This window comes from Rhinolophus sinicus, chromosome 2 (genome assembly GCF_057876585.1).
Source record: "Rhinolophus sinicus isolate RSI-liver-muscle chromosome 2, RSI-T2T, whole genome shotgun sequence".
NCBI lineage: Eukaryota > Metazoa > Chordata > Mammalia > Chiroptera > Rhinolophidae > Rhinolophus > Rhinolophus sinicus.
In genome coordinates, this window is record NC_142502.1 from 139,371,532 (window position 1) to 139,390,009 (window position 18,478).

Genomic DNA, 18,478 nt, shown 5'->3' on the forward strand with positions numbered 1-18,478 from the left:
GAAAGCTGAGTTTCTCTCACTCACAATGAAGAACCTCAATAACTTCCTCTAGGTCAGCCTCGCAACTCAAAGAGCATGCAGGATTTTGTGATAGGAGCCATTTTAATTGCACGTTGCTGGGTCTCCTGGGCCTCTCTTGTCTTTCCACCCAGATCCCAACAGCCTTGGGCAAGGATGCCTCTTCCTGCTCTGCCAGCTCCCCGTTGCACTCAGCACAACACCGTGATAAAGTGAGCTGCCTGTGCTAAGTCTGAGTTGAGCGGAGCAGGCCACCGGAAGAAACCCAGCAAACAGAGCCCAGACACCTCCCAGGGCCGCCCATCCCCATTCCCACCAATAGCAGTCTTTCAGCCCCTAGTCACTGCCTTCAAGGCTTCTATATCCACTGGACTGGTCTATATCGCTTAGGTGCCAGTGAGGTAGGGAAGACAGGACTCGGCCCCCTCCCCCACCCTCACATTTTATAGATGGGAAAATTAAGGCAAAAGACCATTTGAAAGCCACACTGGCACCACAGGAGGGCCATGGAAGGTGGCTTGGTCAGGAGAAAGACCTATATCGGGCTCCAGAGCCCATCAGACCAGGTCCAAGAATTCTAGCTTCACCACTTTCCTAGTGGAATGACTTTATTCAACTTTACTGTGATTGTTTCCTCATCTGTAAAACGGGGAGGATAACAACAACCCAGTGGGGAAGGTTCCATAACACAGCACGTATATGCCACAGGACAGCAGGCCCAGTGCACAGCCAGCAGCTACCCAGCCTGCTTCTTGAACTAGTTGAGAAGCCCAGTGTTTCCTGGAGTGACGTCTGTCACCTGCGCCCTAACACACTGTGTGGCCCTCGCTGGGCTGTGTGGGCCTTGGGACCCGTGTGACTATGCAGTGGGCCTCCTGGACTGTGGCTCCACCTCCCAAAGCCTTGGACATCAGTGGTCCGGGGCTGGCACTGACCTTGGGTCCTCGAGTTTGGGGTTCATGTTTGGCTCATCCCGGCCCTGGCCAGCAGGTCGCTCCTCATGCTCACTCTCCGCTACTATCTCTAAGGTCATCTCCAGCTTGCCCTGTGGGAACAGGGGCACCTGGTCAGGGGCACACAGGCTCTGCCCCATGGCCTGGAGATGTAAGAGCCACTTTATTTTTTTAATTCTATTGGGTTGATCTGATCGTAAAGGCAGTACCTGCTCCTGGTAGGACACTGAGAAACTACAGACATACACAGGCATACCTTGTTTTATTGAGCTTTGCTTATTGCGCTTCACAGATGCTACTTTTTTTTAAATAAATGAAGGTTAGACCCTCCACCAACAAAAGGAGTACAACTCGCTAAAGGCTCAGCGATGAGGTGAGCATTTTTAGCAATAACATATTTTTAATTAAGGTATATAGATTGTTTTTGTGGACAGAATACTATTGCACGCTTACTAGACTATAGTATAGTGTAAACATAACTTTTACATGTACTGGGAAACCAAACAATTCGTGTGATTTGTGTGCGTTCGTTGCTTTATTCCGGTGGCCTGAAACCAAAGCCACAATATCTCCGAGGGCTGTCTGTACAAATCAGCCATACTCCCACTGTGTGGAGACGAGCACTGCTAATATTTTAATGCATCAGAGCTGTGCTTTTATGCAAGTATATGAAGTACCACACTGCATATATACACAGTTCTGTAGCTTGCTTCTTTCACTTAAGAATATATTCTATTTCACTATGTAATTATATATTCTTTAAAGTTTGCCTTTTAATGGCTGTAAGACATTCTATGCATGGTAGATCATAATTTGGTTCATAAACTACTTATTTTGGTTCATTTAAGTTGTTTCCAACTCTTTGATATTATAAACAATGCTGCAACGAATACTCCACAACGTAATTTTTAAATTTTAGCTGGTTATTTCTTTAGGAGAGATTTTAGAAGGGGGATGACAGAGGCCAAGACCATAAATATTGTTACATCTCTTGTTGCATATTACCAAATTGCTTCCCCACATGGCAAAACCATTAGCACTCCCAGAAGTAAGTGAGGGGCCTGTCTCTGCATCTTTACCAGCAATGAGCATTTCTTTTCTAATTTTTAATTCTAATTTACTGGGCAAAAAATTGTTTTCACTTTTTAAAATATGCCTCTATTTAATTGCTAGGGGGAATAAACCTTTTTTAAGTGTTTAATGTTTCATTTGTACTTATTTTATATGTTATCTATGCATGCCCTGTGCCCTTTTGAGGTGTTAGTTATTTCTTGTTAATTTTTATAATTCCTTATACAATCAGGATATTTTATTTCAAGGGCCACTTTAGGGGTTGGCTGGCTGCCTGCCATTTTGCAGCAAATTGTCAGAGACTGACTTTCTCTGCAGAGGAAGGACAGTTCCCAGTGCCCTGTCACAGCCCTGGGCAGACCTCTGGGCAAGGACAGTCATACAGGACGGTCCCTTAGAGGGTCCTGCTCAAATAGGAGGCCCAGGCTAGCGGGGAACCCAGCACACAGATCTGTGAAGACCAAGGAGCATTGTAATCACACAGGGTCCAAAGGCGCTAAAAAGCATCTTTCTGTTTAAATAGGCTTCCCTGGAATGCGAGCTGCAAGGAGAGGAATGCTAGGAACTGGAAGGGAAGACGGATGGTGCCTTGGAAACAGAGAGGGAGATTAACACGTCTGGGCCCGCTGCAGGGTTTCCACAGAAGAGCGGCTCCCGGGCCTCCACGGGGCTGGAGGAAGCACACTTACCGCCAAGATCTTCTTCTCACCATCCTCTGCCATACAGGGCCACCAGCCCTTCACTGTTTTCTGTTCAAAAAGGGACACAAACCACTCCGGGTGGAAAGTGTCATCCAGCAGGTCCAAGGAGCACTTCTCGGCTGTCTTGGCAGGTTTGGGCATGCGGTTGAGATCCAGCTGCAAGGAGCCTACGGAAGAGAAGGGGTCCTTGGCAGAGGGTTTCTCAAGCACTCCAGCTGAGGTCTACCCTGGGTCTGGGCAGGTTCCAGAAAAACTCACTGTCACCTCCTCAGCCTCTAATCCATGGGCTTAGCCACGGGTCAAATCCCTCAAACTCCAGCTCCCCATCCATGGGCTCTTATTCCATCTATACAGCTTCCCAGCCGTCTACTCGCTCATCCATAGGCTAATTTACCCTTCTTGATTCACCTTAACAGAGCTTCCCACCCACTCAAATGGTCATCTTACTATGCACAAATCTATTCATTCACCCATTGTCCACATCTATTATCCATCAATTTTTTATTGTTTCCATTGTGGTAAAATCTGTATGACATAAAATGTGTCATCTTAATTCAAAATTCATCACCCCCAAAAGAAACACCACATGCCTGAGCAGTCATTTCCCATTCCCTCCTCCTCCCAACCCTGGGAACCATGAGCCTACTTTCTATCCCTATAGATTGGCTTAGTGTGGCTATTGCATATAAATAGAATCATACAATATGAGTCCCTTTGCGTCTGGCTTCTGTCACTTAGCATGTTTTCAAGGTTCATCCATGTTGTAGCATGCATCAGTATTTCGCTTCTTTCTGTGGCTGAATTATATCCCATCATAGGGAGAGACTACACTTTCCTGGCTAACTTTTACAGTTGTGATGGGGCACTTACAGTCCAGCCTGCTGGCCCCAGGAAACATCGTCCTCCTGACTCTACATCTCACACCTGCAAGAGCACTGTTTCTACCACACCCTTCAGCCCAGGGCTCCCTGCTTATCAGCTTGGGGTTTCATCAGAATCCTGTCTAGGGCTTGGGGGATGGAGCCGTGTTCATTTATTTGGTCATCACTTAGGTACGAAGGTAAAAGTGACTTGAGCCCCTCACTTGCTGGGCTCAGTCTGTATCTCGACTGCAGGGTGGGGTGGGGTGGGGTGGGGCGCGTCCTGTCACGCCTGAGGCCAGACAGCCAGTGAGAGCCCGCACACACTGTCACTTCCCTCTCTTCCTTACCTACCATCCAACGTGGCCCAGTGTTCAATGCTACCTCTGCTGACAGGCCTACCCCATTCTCACCACTCTGGCACTACTCTGTGTCACAGACCTCACTCAATCCAAGGACCAGTGAGCCTGAGCTCCCAATGGCAGAAAATGGGACTGCCCCTCCTGCCAGGTAGCCAAGGGTGGCACACACACATTGCGGGTTCTGGGGCAGCCTCCAGTGTGCAGAAATGTGCTGACCGAAAGCAGTGCTCACCCAGAAAGTCATCAAAGGAGAACTTGTCATTGTCCCAGATCTGGAACACCACTCGCGCCGGGATTTTGCTCTCGGTCTTGTCCAGCCTCCAGAAAGCATCCTGGCCCAGAGGAGGAAGCAGGAAAGCAAGATTAGAGAGAGGCAATGATCCCTTCCAGCCGGGAAGCTTGCCTGGAGGAGGAGGTCGAGTGGGACAGCCCTCAGGGACTTGCCAGAGCCAGGTCCTGGCAGGATGATTGCTAAGACCCCAGAGAACGGTGTTCAAGGTCCAGGAAGGTACCATGCAGGCTCACTTCACATAAGTAGCTCCTTTAATCCTCCCAATTCTGTGAGTCAAGGTTCTCACTCCCAATTTACAGATAATGAAACGGGCTTGGAGAAATTAAGAGTTTGCCCAGGAGCTGACCGCTAAAAATATTAACATTATACTTCTTATGTGCCAGCTTTTTACCACTATGAACTCAATCTCTCCTTCCAACAACCTGTAAGGGAGAGAGATACTATGCTTACAGCTGAGGAGACCAGAACAAGTAACTTGGGAGTCACACCACTGGGAAGTGGCAAGCCAGGGTTCACACCCAGGCAGTCAGGTTCCAGAGTCCTGCTCTCACCTCTAAATCCTGCTCTGCCCATGTGATTTTGGGAACAGGCTGGGCTGGTTGGGACCCTAAGGTTCCCCCAGCCCATCCCCCACCCCACCCTGGCTGTCACCAGAAAGATCCCCCTGACACACTGATGTCAGGAGCTGACGGTGGAGGGCAGTAATCCCAGCTTCTCCCTCACCGTGCCAAACCACCCACCTCCACCTTCGAGAGCTTGCCCTAGGGCAAATCGAAAGTCCCTGGTGCTGGAAAACTGCACAACCTCTTCTCTCCCCACCCCACCTCCCTCAGACCAATCGTTTTGAAACAGTGTCATCTTGGGCCTCTTCCCAAGAGACCTCAAGGAGCAGCTGAGGGGTGGGGACCAGGCAAGCCGGGGCCTGGGTTTACCCTGGGTCCAGCCACACTCAACCCAAAGGACGGTCACTGGGGCTTTCCTGCTAACTCCTATTCTCTGTCCTCTCATTATAGCTTTCCCTAAGAGGGTGGCAAGGACAGGCACTATTCTGACCGTCCTGCAGGCCATGGGTGCCAGGTCATGAATGCCAGGTCATAGCACGGGCCTGGACCAGGTCTCAGAGAAACAGACTCCCTGGAGAGTCGGGGAGCACTGCTGAAGATATAGGGTTTGTCTGGCCCTGGGTGACCTGTCCACACAGCCTTGCTGCCCAGTCAGGGCCATGCCTGCCATATGGCCTGCTCCAGGTCATGCAGACCCACAGAGCTCCCGAATCAAAGACCATGCGTCGTGGGGAATGGCCACCTTGCAAAGTACCCAGCCGTGGCCTGGACTGCTGCCTGAGTCGGTGAAGGGGCTCAGGTCCCCAGCTGGCCCCTCACCCCCCAGCCCCTGTCTGGTGCCTCCCCCTTTTCCGGGCCCCAGCCCTCCTGCAGGTGCCTCCCTCCTCTGGCGGGGCTTTTATGGCCAGCACCACAGGCCCGCCTGCACAGGCCGCCAGCAGCCTCCATTCTTCTGGCCGGCCTGGTTTATGGGCTCAGTAATGAGCCAGAGGTTCAAACGGCCCCTGGTGGGAGCAGCTGGGCTGGGGCTCCAGCCTGGGGAATGGCCCCCCAGGTCCCAGGCGCTCATTATGCTCCTGGTCTGGGCCCTTTTACTAGCTGTTTATTTGCAGGGTGGGTGCCTGACGCGCAGGCAAGCCCCGGTGGGTGTGCTGGGCTCCAGGTGGGGAGCCGGCCAGGGCAACCAGCGGTGGTTCAAAGCAGCCGGATGAAAGGAGACCTTGTACTTTACGACAGTCTCGTCTGGTTAATGGGGTCCCTGGAGGGCCTGCCTGCCAGAGGCCCTGAACCCCTCGGCAGAGAGCTGGCTCTGCAGCAGGACCATGGAGCCCAGAGGCTGTGCAGTGGCCCCGCACAAACCCACCCCCAGACTCAGTTCTGTAGCCCAGATTAGCTCATTGGTGCCTCACTGTGGGCTTGGCTCCACTTGCCTCCTAGGGTCCCTTCTGCCACAGAGGGACCCACTGGCTCTTTCTGGGTCAACCTGGTTCCTCCCTCATCTCCTGGTTGACTTCAGAACCCCCTGGACTCTGTTTCTCAACCTCCTTTTCTGACCTCTTCTTCCCATCCCCGTAGCCACCCTCTCCGGGAACCTGGCACCACACAGAATTCCCGTTCCCTTAGCCCTCCCCACTCCTGGGTGCCTCTTCTGCACCCTGACTCCTCTTCCTCCTTTCCACCCCGGAGTCCCCATAGGCCTCCCATCCTTCCAAGGCTAGTCCAGGACTATGGGCTATGCCACAGTGGGTCAACCCAACTCTTTCCTTCTTCTTTGCCGGTACCTATAATTCAGAGATGAAACCCCATCATTGCCAGAATGGATCTACCTCAAATGCTTAACCGGAAACTCCAACTTGGCCCTCAGAACTTCCAGGTAACCCTTCTCTGTACCACCAGTTAGCTTGCTCTCCCTCCCTCTCCCACCCTCTTCTCCTCTCTCTCTCTCCTGGTCTCTCTCCTTTACTCAGCAGAACAGCTACTTCCAGGCTTTTCCACTTGTCTCAAATCACCTGTCACAGTGCCAGATTCTCTCTCCTCCTACTTTGTCGGAAAAAACACAAGTCTCTGCTTCCTGGAACTCCTTGCCCACATCTCCACCTGTCACAATGTAGGGGTTGTCCCACCTCCCATTTAAGCAGACCAATTCACGTCTCTCAGCCTCGGTTTCCCATCCACACCTAGCCCCTCGTAGGACTTGGTGAGCACCAGAGTAGGTGTGAGGATGCCTCAGCCTCCCGTCTCCATTCCCAGCCCCCACTTCCCCTCTGTCTCACAGAAAAGAGAGACAGTGTTTATTTGGTTTGGAGCCCTCCCCAACAAATGCAGCATTTGCTTTGTTTTGGAAACATCTTGTGATAGACAAACGCAGGGAGCAAAGGAAAATAAGATTAAACCTACAAATAGGCCAGGCTTTCCTTGACGGCACAGAACACAGGACGTTGCTAAAGTCTGCTTTCTGGCAGGCACTCTGAAACAATCCCTGTGTGAAAGAATTCATTTAACCTTGTTGAACCCATATTGTCTTTTGTTTGATGGTTTCAGAACGTTCCATGCAATATTCTGGTTTCTCTAAAGCACAGACGATCCCATGTATTGGGTCAGGAGGAGGCCATGGGGAAAGGATGTAATGAAAACAATTAAGAAGACCGAGGCAGCCAAAGTACATTATATATTTCCCTTCTTTAAGCCACTCAACCATCAGGAAAGAAAGAGGAGTAAGAGAAGCTTTGCAGGTTGAAGCCTTGAGCCACCTCCGGAAGGAAATCAGACCAGCAGAACCAAAACACCAGGGAGGCATTCACTCTGTCAGATGGGAGAGAACCTAAAGATGGAATTGATTCTAGATGGGACACAGGTGAGCAGAAGCTCCAACAGACATGCCCTCTGCCTCCAGACAGCCTGGCCATGAGGCCCTCACTGCCTACAGCACCCTCTTCACTGTGCTCTGGCTCTGCTCCCTAAGGGCAGGTGTGCTGCCACCAGGAAGGGAGCCACCTGCTTCCAGATCTTCCTGTTTCAGGAGTACAGTTTATGGCCCAGAAGAGACCTAAACTAGAAGATGCTAAGACACAAAGAACAGAGGTCCCTGAATCCACCCCTCCTCCTGGCTGATGCTGACCAGCTCTCCAGGTGCCTTCAGCCCGGGGTGAGAGCATGGAGGGAGAGAGAAGACAATGACTTCCGGGTCTGGAAGGGTAAAGTCACTCCTAGTGACTGTCCAGTTTGGGCAGTGACCACGGGCAGCAAACCGAGAAATGTGGGAAACTAGGTAGCTGGCGGGACCTAGCTAAGCAATACGCAATCCTATGGACAACCCAATCCATAGGACCTCTTGGGAAGCTCTCCTTACAGGGTCTGCCCCACTGCCCCACAGATTTCCCTACAAATGTTCTTCCTACTCTGACTCCATGACCTTTCCTGCTGCTTGGTCTGTCTAGGATTGGGAGAAAGGCAATAGTTTTAGGATTTGGACTTAGCTACATATGATGCTTATAGCACAGGTATGGGGTGGTTGTGGGGTGGCAGCTATGCTAATGATGGCAATGATGGTAGAAGCAGAAGGAATAGTGGGGATGCTGGAGATGGTGGTGGCAGCTTTGATGGTAGTGGGTGGAGCAGTGGTGGAAGCTGTGGTAATGGCATGAGTGAGGGGGCAGTGGTGGTGGTGGTGACATTACAGTGATGGGACAGTGGTGGTGACATTGGCAGTGATGGGGCAAAAGTGGTGGTGACATTGGCAGTGATGGGACAGTGGTGGTGATGGTGACATGGGCAGTGATGGTGCAAATGGTGATAGTCATCATACAACAATGTCAGTGCTTGTTGCGGCCTTGGTGAGGGTATGACAACGGCCTGCCAGTAACTGGTAGTACGATCACACTGACATTAGAAAGCCCAGGAACTACCCCCTTTGGGGACAGGAACGAGACTCACCTTCTTGGAGACGGTGCAGACTTGCTCAGCTGGCAGGTAGTCGAAGGGGAAAACGAACCTCCAGTTAAAGTTGCCTTCGCCTCCCAAGGACCGATAATGCACGTCGGTCTTTTGCCTGTGTTCTTCAAAGCCAACCATCCAACTAGACATACACGTTTTTAGAGAATATTTCTAATTAACGTCTCTACCACAATATGCAGCCTCAACTTAGGCAAACAAGGAACTGAGAAGGTAAATGAACTTGGTTAACGACAAAGCAAAAATAATTCCCAAGAAATCTCTATGAAAGGCCGAATGTGCCACCAATTTTTAAACATTTTAAATTTTCTCTTGAGGGACATCCTCAAATCTTGTAAGTTAAACCCAAAGATTAATGTGGAAGACGAAATCTAGTGGGGGAGCAACTCCCAAAAGTCAGAGACCACGCCCATAAGACCCTCCTTCCTTGCTTGTCCTCCCCTTCCCTACACCAAAGACCCCCCCTTCCCAGTAGGGTACCACCCCAGAAGGAATGGGGGTGACTCAGTGGCGCTGGGATAGGTGGGAAGGAAGATGACTCCCACCCTTTCACATAAATGTCGCTCATCTTTTCCCCCGTGATGCTGAGGTCATCAAGGAGCACATCCTTGGTGTTCCAGATTATACAACGCAGGAAAAACCTGTGGAGAAGAAGAATGATTCCAATCGCATGGATTTCCCACCAAAGGATTGGTGATCCTTGACTGAGAAGCCAAGAAATCCGATCACCCAAGAAGACCCCAATGCTTGCCTGGCTGGACACTTGGCCAGGCCAGACACTTGGCCAGGCCTACCCAGGAGTGGTAGGTACCCTATAGCTTTACTGACCCAAAGCCTGGCCCAAGTGATGCTCCTTGCCCCACCCAAGCTGGCTGGGACCATCCCACCGCCCCACTCAGCTCAGAGCCCATGGCTGGGGTAAGTCACCTCCTGGCTCTCCGTGGGGTGATGTTGAAGGGAGGTCCAGGCCGCCCCAGGGCCTTTGGAAACAGGTCGATCCACATCTGCAGCTTCCCCTGGAGAGACATGACTCTATTGTCTCACCACCCTTTTCATTCAACCAACATCTACCTGATTGCCTGCTCTGTGCCACACACTGGGGCACATGACGGAGAAAACCCAGGGTTTGCCATGGAGAGGTTCACGGCCTCTTAGGGGAGGTATCCTAAATGGGACCACAGGACCAACTGCAAAGGTGAGCCCACTGGCCCACAGGGTGATGATTTGGGCCTGTGCCTGGGAGTCAAAGGTCAGGGTAGCCTTCTCAGAGACGGTGGTATTGAGCTGAGTCTCGATGTGCCAGATGGAAGAGAGGAGAAAGGCATTCCAGGGCACGTGAATGGCATACACAAAGTCCTGGCGCATCGGAGAGCATGTTATGTCATAGAGTGGCTCAGAGGATTTCCATGACAGGAAACTACTCTACCAGCCACCCCTCAGCTCCCTACCTATCTGCAACCCATCTTACAGAAGAAGGAACAGGGTTGAAGGAAATTCTGCAGGGTCACAGAGCTAGAAATGCAAGTGCTGACATTTTAATACCTGTTGTGCCCCCCTGGGGAGCTGTTGGCCACACCACCAAGGGGAGAGGAGCTCAGTTCCAAATAGCAGAGACGGTGTCTTCTGCATGTTCCTAAAGGCACCTTCACAGCTGCCTCAGCTCTTGTCTGCCTGTCACCTTCTCTCTCCCCCTCCTCCTCCAACACCCAGCCCTGAGCCCACCCGCCCTGGGCCTGCTGCCCCTCTGCATGGGAGGATACCTTTGGCCTTTCTGATAACTGCTCTCTGTGGCTGCCCTGCCAGTCTGTCACAGGGTGCTAGTGGCCGGCCTGAACTCCCTGCTGCAACCCTGCACAGGGCCAGCCATCTGAGACGTCACTGACTGATGATGGGGAGGGCATGCTGAGTCCGGACTGAAACAGCGAGGCTTTGGAATGACTTACAGGAAGTCAGAGATCGGCCTACATGGGGCGGGAGGAGGTGGCTTGGGCCCATTCCCCAGGCCCTGAGGGCTGCGGGTAGCCAGAGGAGGCCAGCCCCAAGAGGTCCCCTGGTAGGCCAACAGTGGTGACCCCTGAGACTGTGGAGAAACACCATAAAGGAGGGAAGGGCCAAATCCTGCGATCTTTGCTGGTGCGTCCAGGATGTCCACGGTGTCCTTGAAGTAGGGCTAGCCTGGGGTTGGGGACTCTGGAGCCTGGGGCTCGACGGCCTACCTGCTCAATGTCAGGTTGCAAGGGGCTGTAGAGGGGCCGAGACTCCACATGCTCAGGAACCAGGCCTTGCTGCTGGAGGACGTGCAAAGCCAGACGCTCCTCCACTGGGCCCAGATGCGGGTTTGGGACCCTGCCAGCCTCTGCCCCAGAGAGAAGAGATAAAAGTTGCTGGGGCTGAGTGAGCCAGCGATGGTAGGGCAACCAGGTGCCCTTGGGACACCCCTACCCCCGCAGCCTCACCCCAGCACAGCCACACTTCTTCTGCTCCTCATGTCTCACTCTCTGTAGGGAACACTGTACTGTCCACAGGCTCCAGGCTTAAAATCCAGACTCCCCATTGCCATAATTTCTACCAAGCCTCTTATGTAAAGCTCTTCTTCTTTTCCGCCAATTCAAATCATGCCCACCCGCCAAAGCCCTCCTAACTCTGAGCCTCAGCAACCTCTACTCCCAGATAAGGCTCTTAGTACCAGTCTCTGGTTCGTGCAAGCTGTTCTATTAGTAGCAGTAGCTAAAATAATAGCAGTAACAGCAAACACTTATAAAGCGGGAACCAGGCACTTTTCTCCATAGAGATTAACAGGTTCGATCATCATAATAACCCTAGAAGGTAAATGCTATTATCCCCATTCTACAGATAAGAGAAATGAAGCCCAGAGCAGTCACCCAGCTGGTCAGCAGGGCAGCTGAGACCACAGGAGTGGTTCTGACCCTGACAAGCCTGGCCAACCAGCCAGCAGCACGAACTTGGAACTCCCATGACAGAGACCTTGGCTGGGGGTAGGAGGGTCTACATGTCTACACACACATACACACACAGGTATGTATACTCAGGTGTGCCCATGTTCACAGAGTCTCATTAGCATGCACACACACACACACACACACACACACACACACACACACGTTCATCCATCAAACCTGTCCTGCCCACTTTACTAGGTGCCAGTAAGGAAGTGGCGGGGCATCACAGAAGGACCACGGGGTCTAACAGGATGGGTGACATTGGGCAGGTCATTAACCACTCGTGGCCTCCACAGCCTCATCTGCAAAAACAGGCTGATGTCAGACCGCACCAACTCTAGCTTTCTGGATTTCCTTTCCTACAAATGTATCACCACGAGCCCTGGTCCCTGTGCTAAAGCTGCTCACAGACGAGCAGAAGGCAATGAGACCACGCCTACAACAGAGGCATGTTCTATCGGAAAAGAGAATGGGGGTGGGGTCAGGGCCTGATGGAGAGGAGCTGGCTCAGCCATGACCTGGGACAGTCAGAAAAACAGAAAGTGGAGGAGGGGATCTGGGATAAGGGAGTCAAAGTCATCAGTCCCCTTTTATAACCCAAGCACCAGCTCTGACATCAAACATCTCTGAAACCAGCAGAAGGTGAGGGGCCAGCTGGGCCTATAAACACCACCGGGGAGTCTGAGCTGCTCGGGGTGGGCAATGCAGGCCTGTGGGCACCTCAGACACGTGGAGAGCATGTGGCAGGATTCTCAGGCATGAGCCTTAGGCAGACCCACGGGCAAGGTGGGGGCTGCAGGGCTTCCCGCCTGCCCTTTGAATGCTTTCGGTGCAGGAGCTATGAGTGGGGGCTCAGAAGGTTCCATCAAGGAAAAGTTGGCAGGCTAGTGCAACTCAAGTAGAAAACTATTTCTCAGAGGCGGACGATACCCCAAACTCTGATCAAAGTCTGACCACTCAAAGCCAGGAGCTGACGGATTTTAACCGTGACCCTGACCAGGGCTTCAGACTCACCTCTCATCTTGCCCTCAGATGGGCCCCAACCTGGCCTTGGTCTGAGCTCTGACCTTGGCCCCGCCTTGACCTCTTATTTTTACAGTGGTGTCACAGATAAGTACTGGTCCCGAACGTACCAAGTGCAAGGTTAACCCATCTGTGCTGTCCTAGAGGGTCCCAGACCATACCCTATATCCAGTTGGCCCCTTTATGACAGGAGAGAGAAAACAAGAAAGAAGGGGATAGAGGGAGAGCCCACGATGGTTTCAAGGTCACGTGGCAGCTCACCTATTTCTTCAATGGTGTATTCTTTATCTTGAAACACCACGTGGTTTGTCCTGTACACAGGGGCCTTGACCCTGCGCTGCTGGCAGAAGAGGTGCAGGAGCTGGGAGGGGCGGAGCTGGTCCCTCCACTGGTTCGGTCCAGAGCTGAGGCCCAACACAAGACAAAGATGAGACGCTCTCGGACGCTGACAATGGCGAGGGGCACGCCGTGATCCGTGTACTCACACTCATAGCATCACCCACCCTCCACTTTTACAGTGGGTCCCCTATGTGGTCATTCATCATGACTGGAGATCTCCATTTCACAGATGGAGAAACTGAGGTCCAGAGATACTAGGACTTGTTTAAATACATATATACAGTATTGGAACTTAGATGTTTCTAATTTCCAGATTTAGAGAATCAGACGCAAATAAGATCCAAGTTGGTAGGAAGTGGGTGGAGGCCGTCTACACATGAGTTCACCTGATATAAATCCCCTTAGGGTGCATCTGGGGCCCATGTGTTCCATTGTTAGTCTCCTCTCTCCTCTCCCTCCTTCCCTCTCTTTCCCTCTACAGGCCCTCAGGGGTGCCTTAAGGAAAGAGCGAGATTCTTAGACAAACAGGCTCAAATACTAATCCTACCACTTACAAGCCATACCATCTCTGGGCCTCAGTTTCCTTATCTGTGGAGTCAGGTCACAACCCCGATTTGAACTTCTGTGACAGAACATCTGTGATGTGCTTAGCCCAGAACATCTGTGATGTGCTTAGCCCAGAGCAGGCACACAGTAGGTGCTCTGTATGCAGAGGGTGGGATGATTGTCAGAGGAGCAGCCAGCTCCCGTGCACCTACACACAGTAGGTCTGTGGGAGCCCACAGCGAGCCCCAAACTTGGACAGCAGCCTGTTCTCCAGGTCAATGACGGTCTCCCCGATCTTCTCGTCCTTGGAGAGGAGGTCGTAGTCATAGACAGTGATCTTCAGATCCTTCTCCAGAGGCAGAGTGCAGGTCAGCTCGAACATCCTGTGGGGCGGGGCCGAGGTCAGAACAATGGCGGCTCCGTGTCATCCCCACACACAGTGGGAGCCCAAGGCGGTGGCAAGGGTAGAGGAGGAGCTTGACAACCATCCCTGGCCTCGTCCTCTCCTCCCAGGAGTAGCCCTGCGGTCCGCCGTCCTTGGGCCTCCTGTAACTCTTAATGCACAGCACTCACAGCACTCTACTGGTACGGGGCGTGTGAGTGCGTGCGTGGGTGGGGGGTCTGCACCACAGAATTAAGGGATGAATTGGAATAGAATGTTAAAACTGAATTTCCACCAGGACACCAGGAGACAAGAGATATGAAACTCCAGAGCAAGGCGCCAGAGCCCTGGAATTCACCAAGAGGGTGGCCTGGGACCCACTTTCAGGACTCTGGGAGCTTCACACCTACTTCTGGAGTGAGATGGAGACAGTCTGTGAAGAAATTTCTTTGAGAAAGCTCCTGCCATGCTCTGAGACACCCCCCCCCCTCCATGGGGGTCAAATGTGGAGGTGTTGGCCCTCCCCCCACCATTTCCCTGCAGGTAGGAGATGCAAGCCTGGCACCTGACTCACACCCAAGGAAGTGAAAGCACCTTGTGGCAGAGAGGAGAGAGGGGCTCCATTTGGGAGGAGCTACATTTCTTCTATCCTGGCTGGGCCACCACAAGGCCAGACTGGAGCCGCCTTGAATCCTGCCCCATGGGACCTGGGGTTCCAACAGTGAGAGACTGTGAAGAGGCCCATCTGAGGACAAGGGGATGGAGGCCACCAGCTAAAGGGACATAGTATCTGCCACATCCCAAGAGCTGCAGGGCAAGGACTCAAAGGGGCTCTCTGGAAAGCACCCACAAGAAAATAAATCAGCTTTAAACATGTGATACCCAGAGGGTGCCCGGATGAAAGAGGCAGTGAGCACAGAAAATGGGCCCTCTCCTCTAACACGCTCCCCGAGTCCTGGTCCTGCACGAGTCAGGAACCTCAGTGGCTTGCCAGAAAGGGGAGGGGAGAGACACTAGGCAGAGAACAGGAGAAGACGAAGCCTTCCCTCCACACATCCACGTGCTATGCACAGCTATACCCAAAGTAGGCCAGCTGGGAGAGGGGGGTGACAACCATCCAGCCATTCAGGGTGTTTGTAATTACACATGAATGGGCATTCTGGTTACCAACTTGAGACTGTGGGTTTATGACAAAGTGGATTGTCTAAACGTGAGCAGAAAAATTGCCTGCCTGCCTGCCACAGTTTCCACTCAGGGAATGAGGATGGTAACCCCCACAGAATAAATGTTTACAGGATACTGGCAGACAAAAACAAAGTTCTGTTTTGATTATATCCCTCGAGTTGTGCTTGTTTGAAAGAAAGAGTTTCTGCTACCACCTGAGGGAGGCTTAAAACCACAGGCAGACCAGCATGGAGAAACAAAGTGGGAGGGGTGTGTTTCTGCTCTTGCTCTCCTACCTGACCCTGATATCCACACTCCTACTGTGGAATAAGCCCAATCTGCTGCCACCACCATGAACCTGTACCCCATGCCCACCACTGGAATGCAGCAAGTACAGCTCCTGCCCACCATCTTCCCTGCAGCCCTTCCCTCCGACTCCAGCTTGGTGGCGGCTCATTATGGCCAGGACTGATTCACCTTCAGAAACGGCACTTCCCAGGCTGACTGGGTCCTCGTGGAGCAGCTGAGTGACCACAGCTAACTTGATAGATAACCAGTTTATGAATTCAATGTGTCACTTGACCATATCAGAGCACCACACGCCTTCTCCTCCAAGTGCTAGAGAAGTAGCCGCCAACTTCCCTCTGTGATTCTCCTTTCTCTGGCCTCATGAAGTTGCATCCAAAGGGCAAGCAAGTCAGGATGCCTGGGAGCTACGCCCATGCAATGGGCATGGGTCCTTCCTTTCCTTGCTCTGAGAGGTCAAGAAGCATTTGACTATCTTGAGTCCACACCCTTCCTCTATCTATTCACTACAGACAAGCGTGCAGCCATAAAAGGGAATAATCACCAAACGCAACGTGGGATCCTGGATTAGATCCTGGAACAGCAAAAGGACATCAGTAGGATCATTGGTACAATCCTGATAAAGGCTAGTGTTTAGTAAATAGTAATGTGCCAATATCAATTTTTTCAGTTTTGACATATTTACGGTGGTTTGGTAAGATGTCAACTGTGGGGGAAACTAGGTGAAGGATATACGGAAATTGTACTGCCTGTAACTTTTCTGTAAATCTATAATTACTCCAAAGGAAAAGTTAATCTAAAAAAAAAAAAGAGAATAGCTAGCAAATGCACGCTCTGGGTTTCCATTCAGATTTCTGATCTTGAGGTAATTGTGTACATGCTTAAGTAGGGGCTTCTGCCAGGACTCCAACCTTCGGCACATAATGAAGAATTAGGTGAGGTTACGCTGCCCCGCCCAGCCATACATGATTTAGCAAATACAGCTTTGCTCCAGGAACCGGGACTTCCCAGTAGCAGCCACTCCTCCCTCCCTGGGCTGTCGGTCATCCAGACTGGCACCTCTACCCCAAGACCCAGGTGGCCCCAAACTTACTTTCCAAACACAGGCTCCAGAGTGCAGGGGATGTAGTTATCCTGGTCACTCACCGATTTCTTTCCTATGGCGATCTTGATATAAGGATCACACTGAAGGAGGAGACAGAAAGACCTAAGTGAAATCACGTCCCCAACGTGTCTCTGAAGTGTCTTCGGTCCTCTGCCTCCTGATGGGGCTAGGTGGCCAGATCAAAGAGTTGCTATCCTGTCATCCTGCCGGGCCAGACGCCCCATTCTGCACTCCACACCACACCACGTGGCCCTGGTGTGGGCTTCTAGCCACAGTCCAGCAGTGGAAATGGGATACCTGAGTCCTCCATACTTCCAATCCACTTCCGCGTTGGGAGAAGGTGGTGGGGGCCTGGCTGATATCCTCAGTAACCTAACAGTTTGTAGGACCCATGTGGCTGGGGTCCGTTCTGTGACCTCTGCTCCTACAGATGGAAAGGGAGAGAGGTGGCCAGGCTTTGTCAGCCCCACACATCCAGCCTGGCCTTCCCTGGATGCCTCCTGCAAGCATCCCCTCAACTAGCCTCCAGGAGCAGCTGGGGCCGGAGAGTGCTCAGGGTCGGGCTTGGTATGAAGACGGCTTGAAGCTCATGAACTGGTGGTCACAGCCATATCTTGGAGGTCACTGGCGGTGCCTCGGCTGGGGATGGCTCCATTCTGCCTGTGACCACCCGGAGGGCAAGGGCAGCTATGATTTCTCACTTTTAAAAGCAGGGCTCCAGGGATAGAACACCAGGCCTCTACCCACAACTTCAAGGACACATGCTAGGCCTGTACCCATCTAAGGGGACACGAGAAGACCCTAGCTTCGGACCTCTGAACTCCTGTCTCTCGTCTTTCTTCTTTCTCTTCTGTCCCAACTGTATGTGCCCCACCCCTACCATCTCCTCATAACTCCAGACTCTTGCCCTCCTTCAAGTTCCCATCGTTCACTCAGGGCCAGGACCAGAGTGAGGCGATGAGGAACTTGCTCCAGGCACAAAGTCTCAGGGAGGGCCAAGAAAACTCAGTAATCAAGATAAACAATATTTTAATGCAATATTTTAAAACTTAAAAATCAATGCCAACAGTCCCTGATGAACAAAATATCAAAAGTTTAAATAAAGACAGAATCAGTATTACGGGTTTTCTTTTTGTCTCAGGCTCCCCCATGGCACGGCGGGTTACTGATCCCATTCCACGCTTTGTCTCCTCACCCCACACCCCACATTGAAAGTCCCACAGAGTCCAGTCCAAGCCTACACCTTCAATGTCACCGATCCTGACGCCTTATCCTTGTGCTAACTGTACACTAAGCATCTTCTTGCGAACTTTGCCAAAGTTTTTAACCCCTCCCCAAATACTATTTTCATCTCCCTCCCAACCTATCAAAACTCCATTGGTCTTTAAGAATCCTGTGCCTTCCAGGAAGCCTTCCTCATTATTCCCATGTCTTGTACTGACTTTGGCCTTTTCTGAACTCCTAGAACACAAGGCCCTCGATAGAAGCCATCCAGTCACATCTCAGTTTTGTACATTTGTCTGGTTTCCCCAGCTTCCCGTCAACTTCCTAGGATAGAGTGTGTCCAGATTCTGCAGCCCATTTGTACCCCGGCCTGCTATTCCAGGGGAGGTGCGAGTTCTAGGAATGTTACCTTCCCATTGGGGTCCTTGGGCTGCAGACCAAATGCTCGGATGATATAGATGCGGACGAGGCACTCCTGGGGCCCCTGGGCGGCCAGCTGGTGGAACTGTCTTGGGGGCACAGGGAGGGCTGGGTCTTCTGGGAGGGGATAAATTTTGAAGAGACCCTGAAAAGAAAGAGAGGTCAGCTTTCATTTTTATCATCGTCACCAACACAGTCACCACTGTGACCATTACTCTCATGTCTGCCAGAGTCATCA

The 18,478-nt window shown here is 51.8% G+C and overlaps 1 protein-coding gene across 23 annotated transcripts in view; it reads right to left on the minus strand.

Annotated features, from left to right (window-relative positions):
• The window catches only part of DYSF (dysferlin), a 200,559-nt gene that overhangs the window by 5,074 nt on the left and 177,007 nt on the right, over positions 1-18,478 (minus strand). For all 23 annotated transcript variants that reach the window (XM_019718953.3, XM_074332153.2, XM_074332151.2 and 20 more), the window contains 11 exons: positions 18,230-18,385; positions 16,585-16,676; positions 13,852-14,022; positions 13,016-13,158; positions 10,988-11,127; positions 9,699-9,787; positions 9,317-9,412; positions 8,754-8,895; positions 4,198-4,297; positions 2,732-2,910; positions 954-1,063 (listed from right to left, as the gene is read on the minus strand). In XM_019718953.3, the coding sequence (XP_019574512.3) occupies positions 954-1,063; positions 2,732-2,910; positions 4,198-4,297; positions 8,754-8,895; positions 9,317-9,412; positions 9,699-9,787; positions 10,988-11,127; positions 13,016-13,158; positions 13,852-14,022; positions 16,585-16,676; positions 18,230-18,385 (1,418 nt within the window). The remainder of the gene's footprint in view (positions 1-953; positions 1,064-2,731; positions 2,911-4,197; positions 4,298-8,753; positions 8,896-9,316; positions 9,413-9,698; positions 9,788-10,987; positions 11,128-13,015; positions 13,159-13,851; positions 14,023-16,584; positions 16,677-18,229; positions 18,386-18,478) is intronic.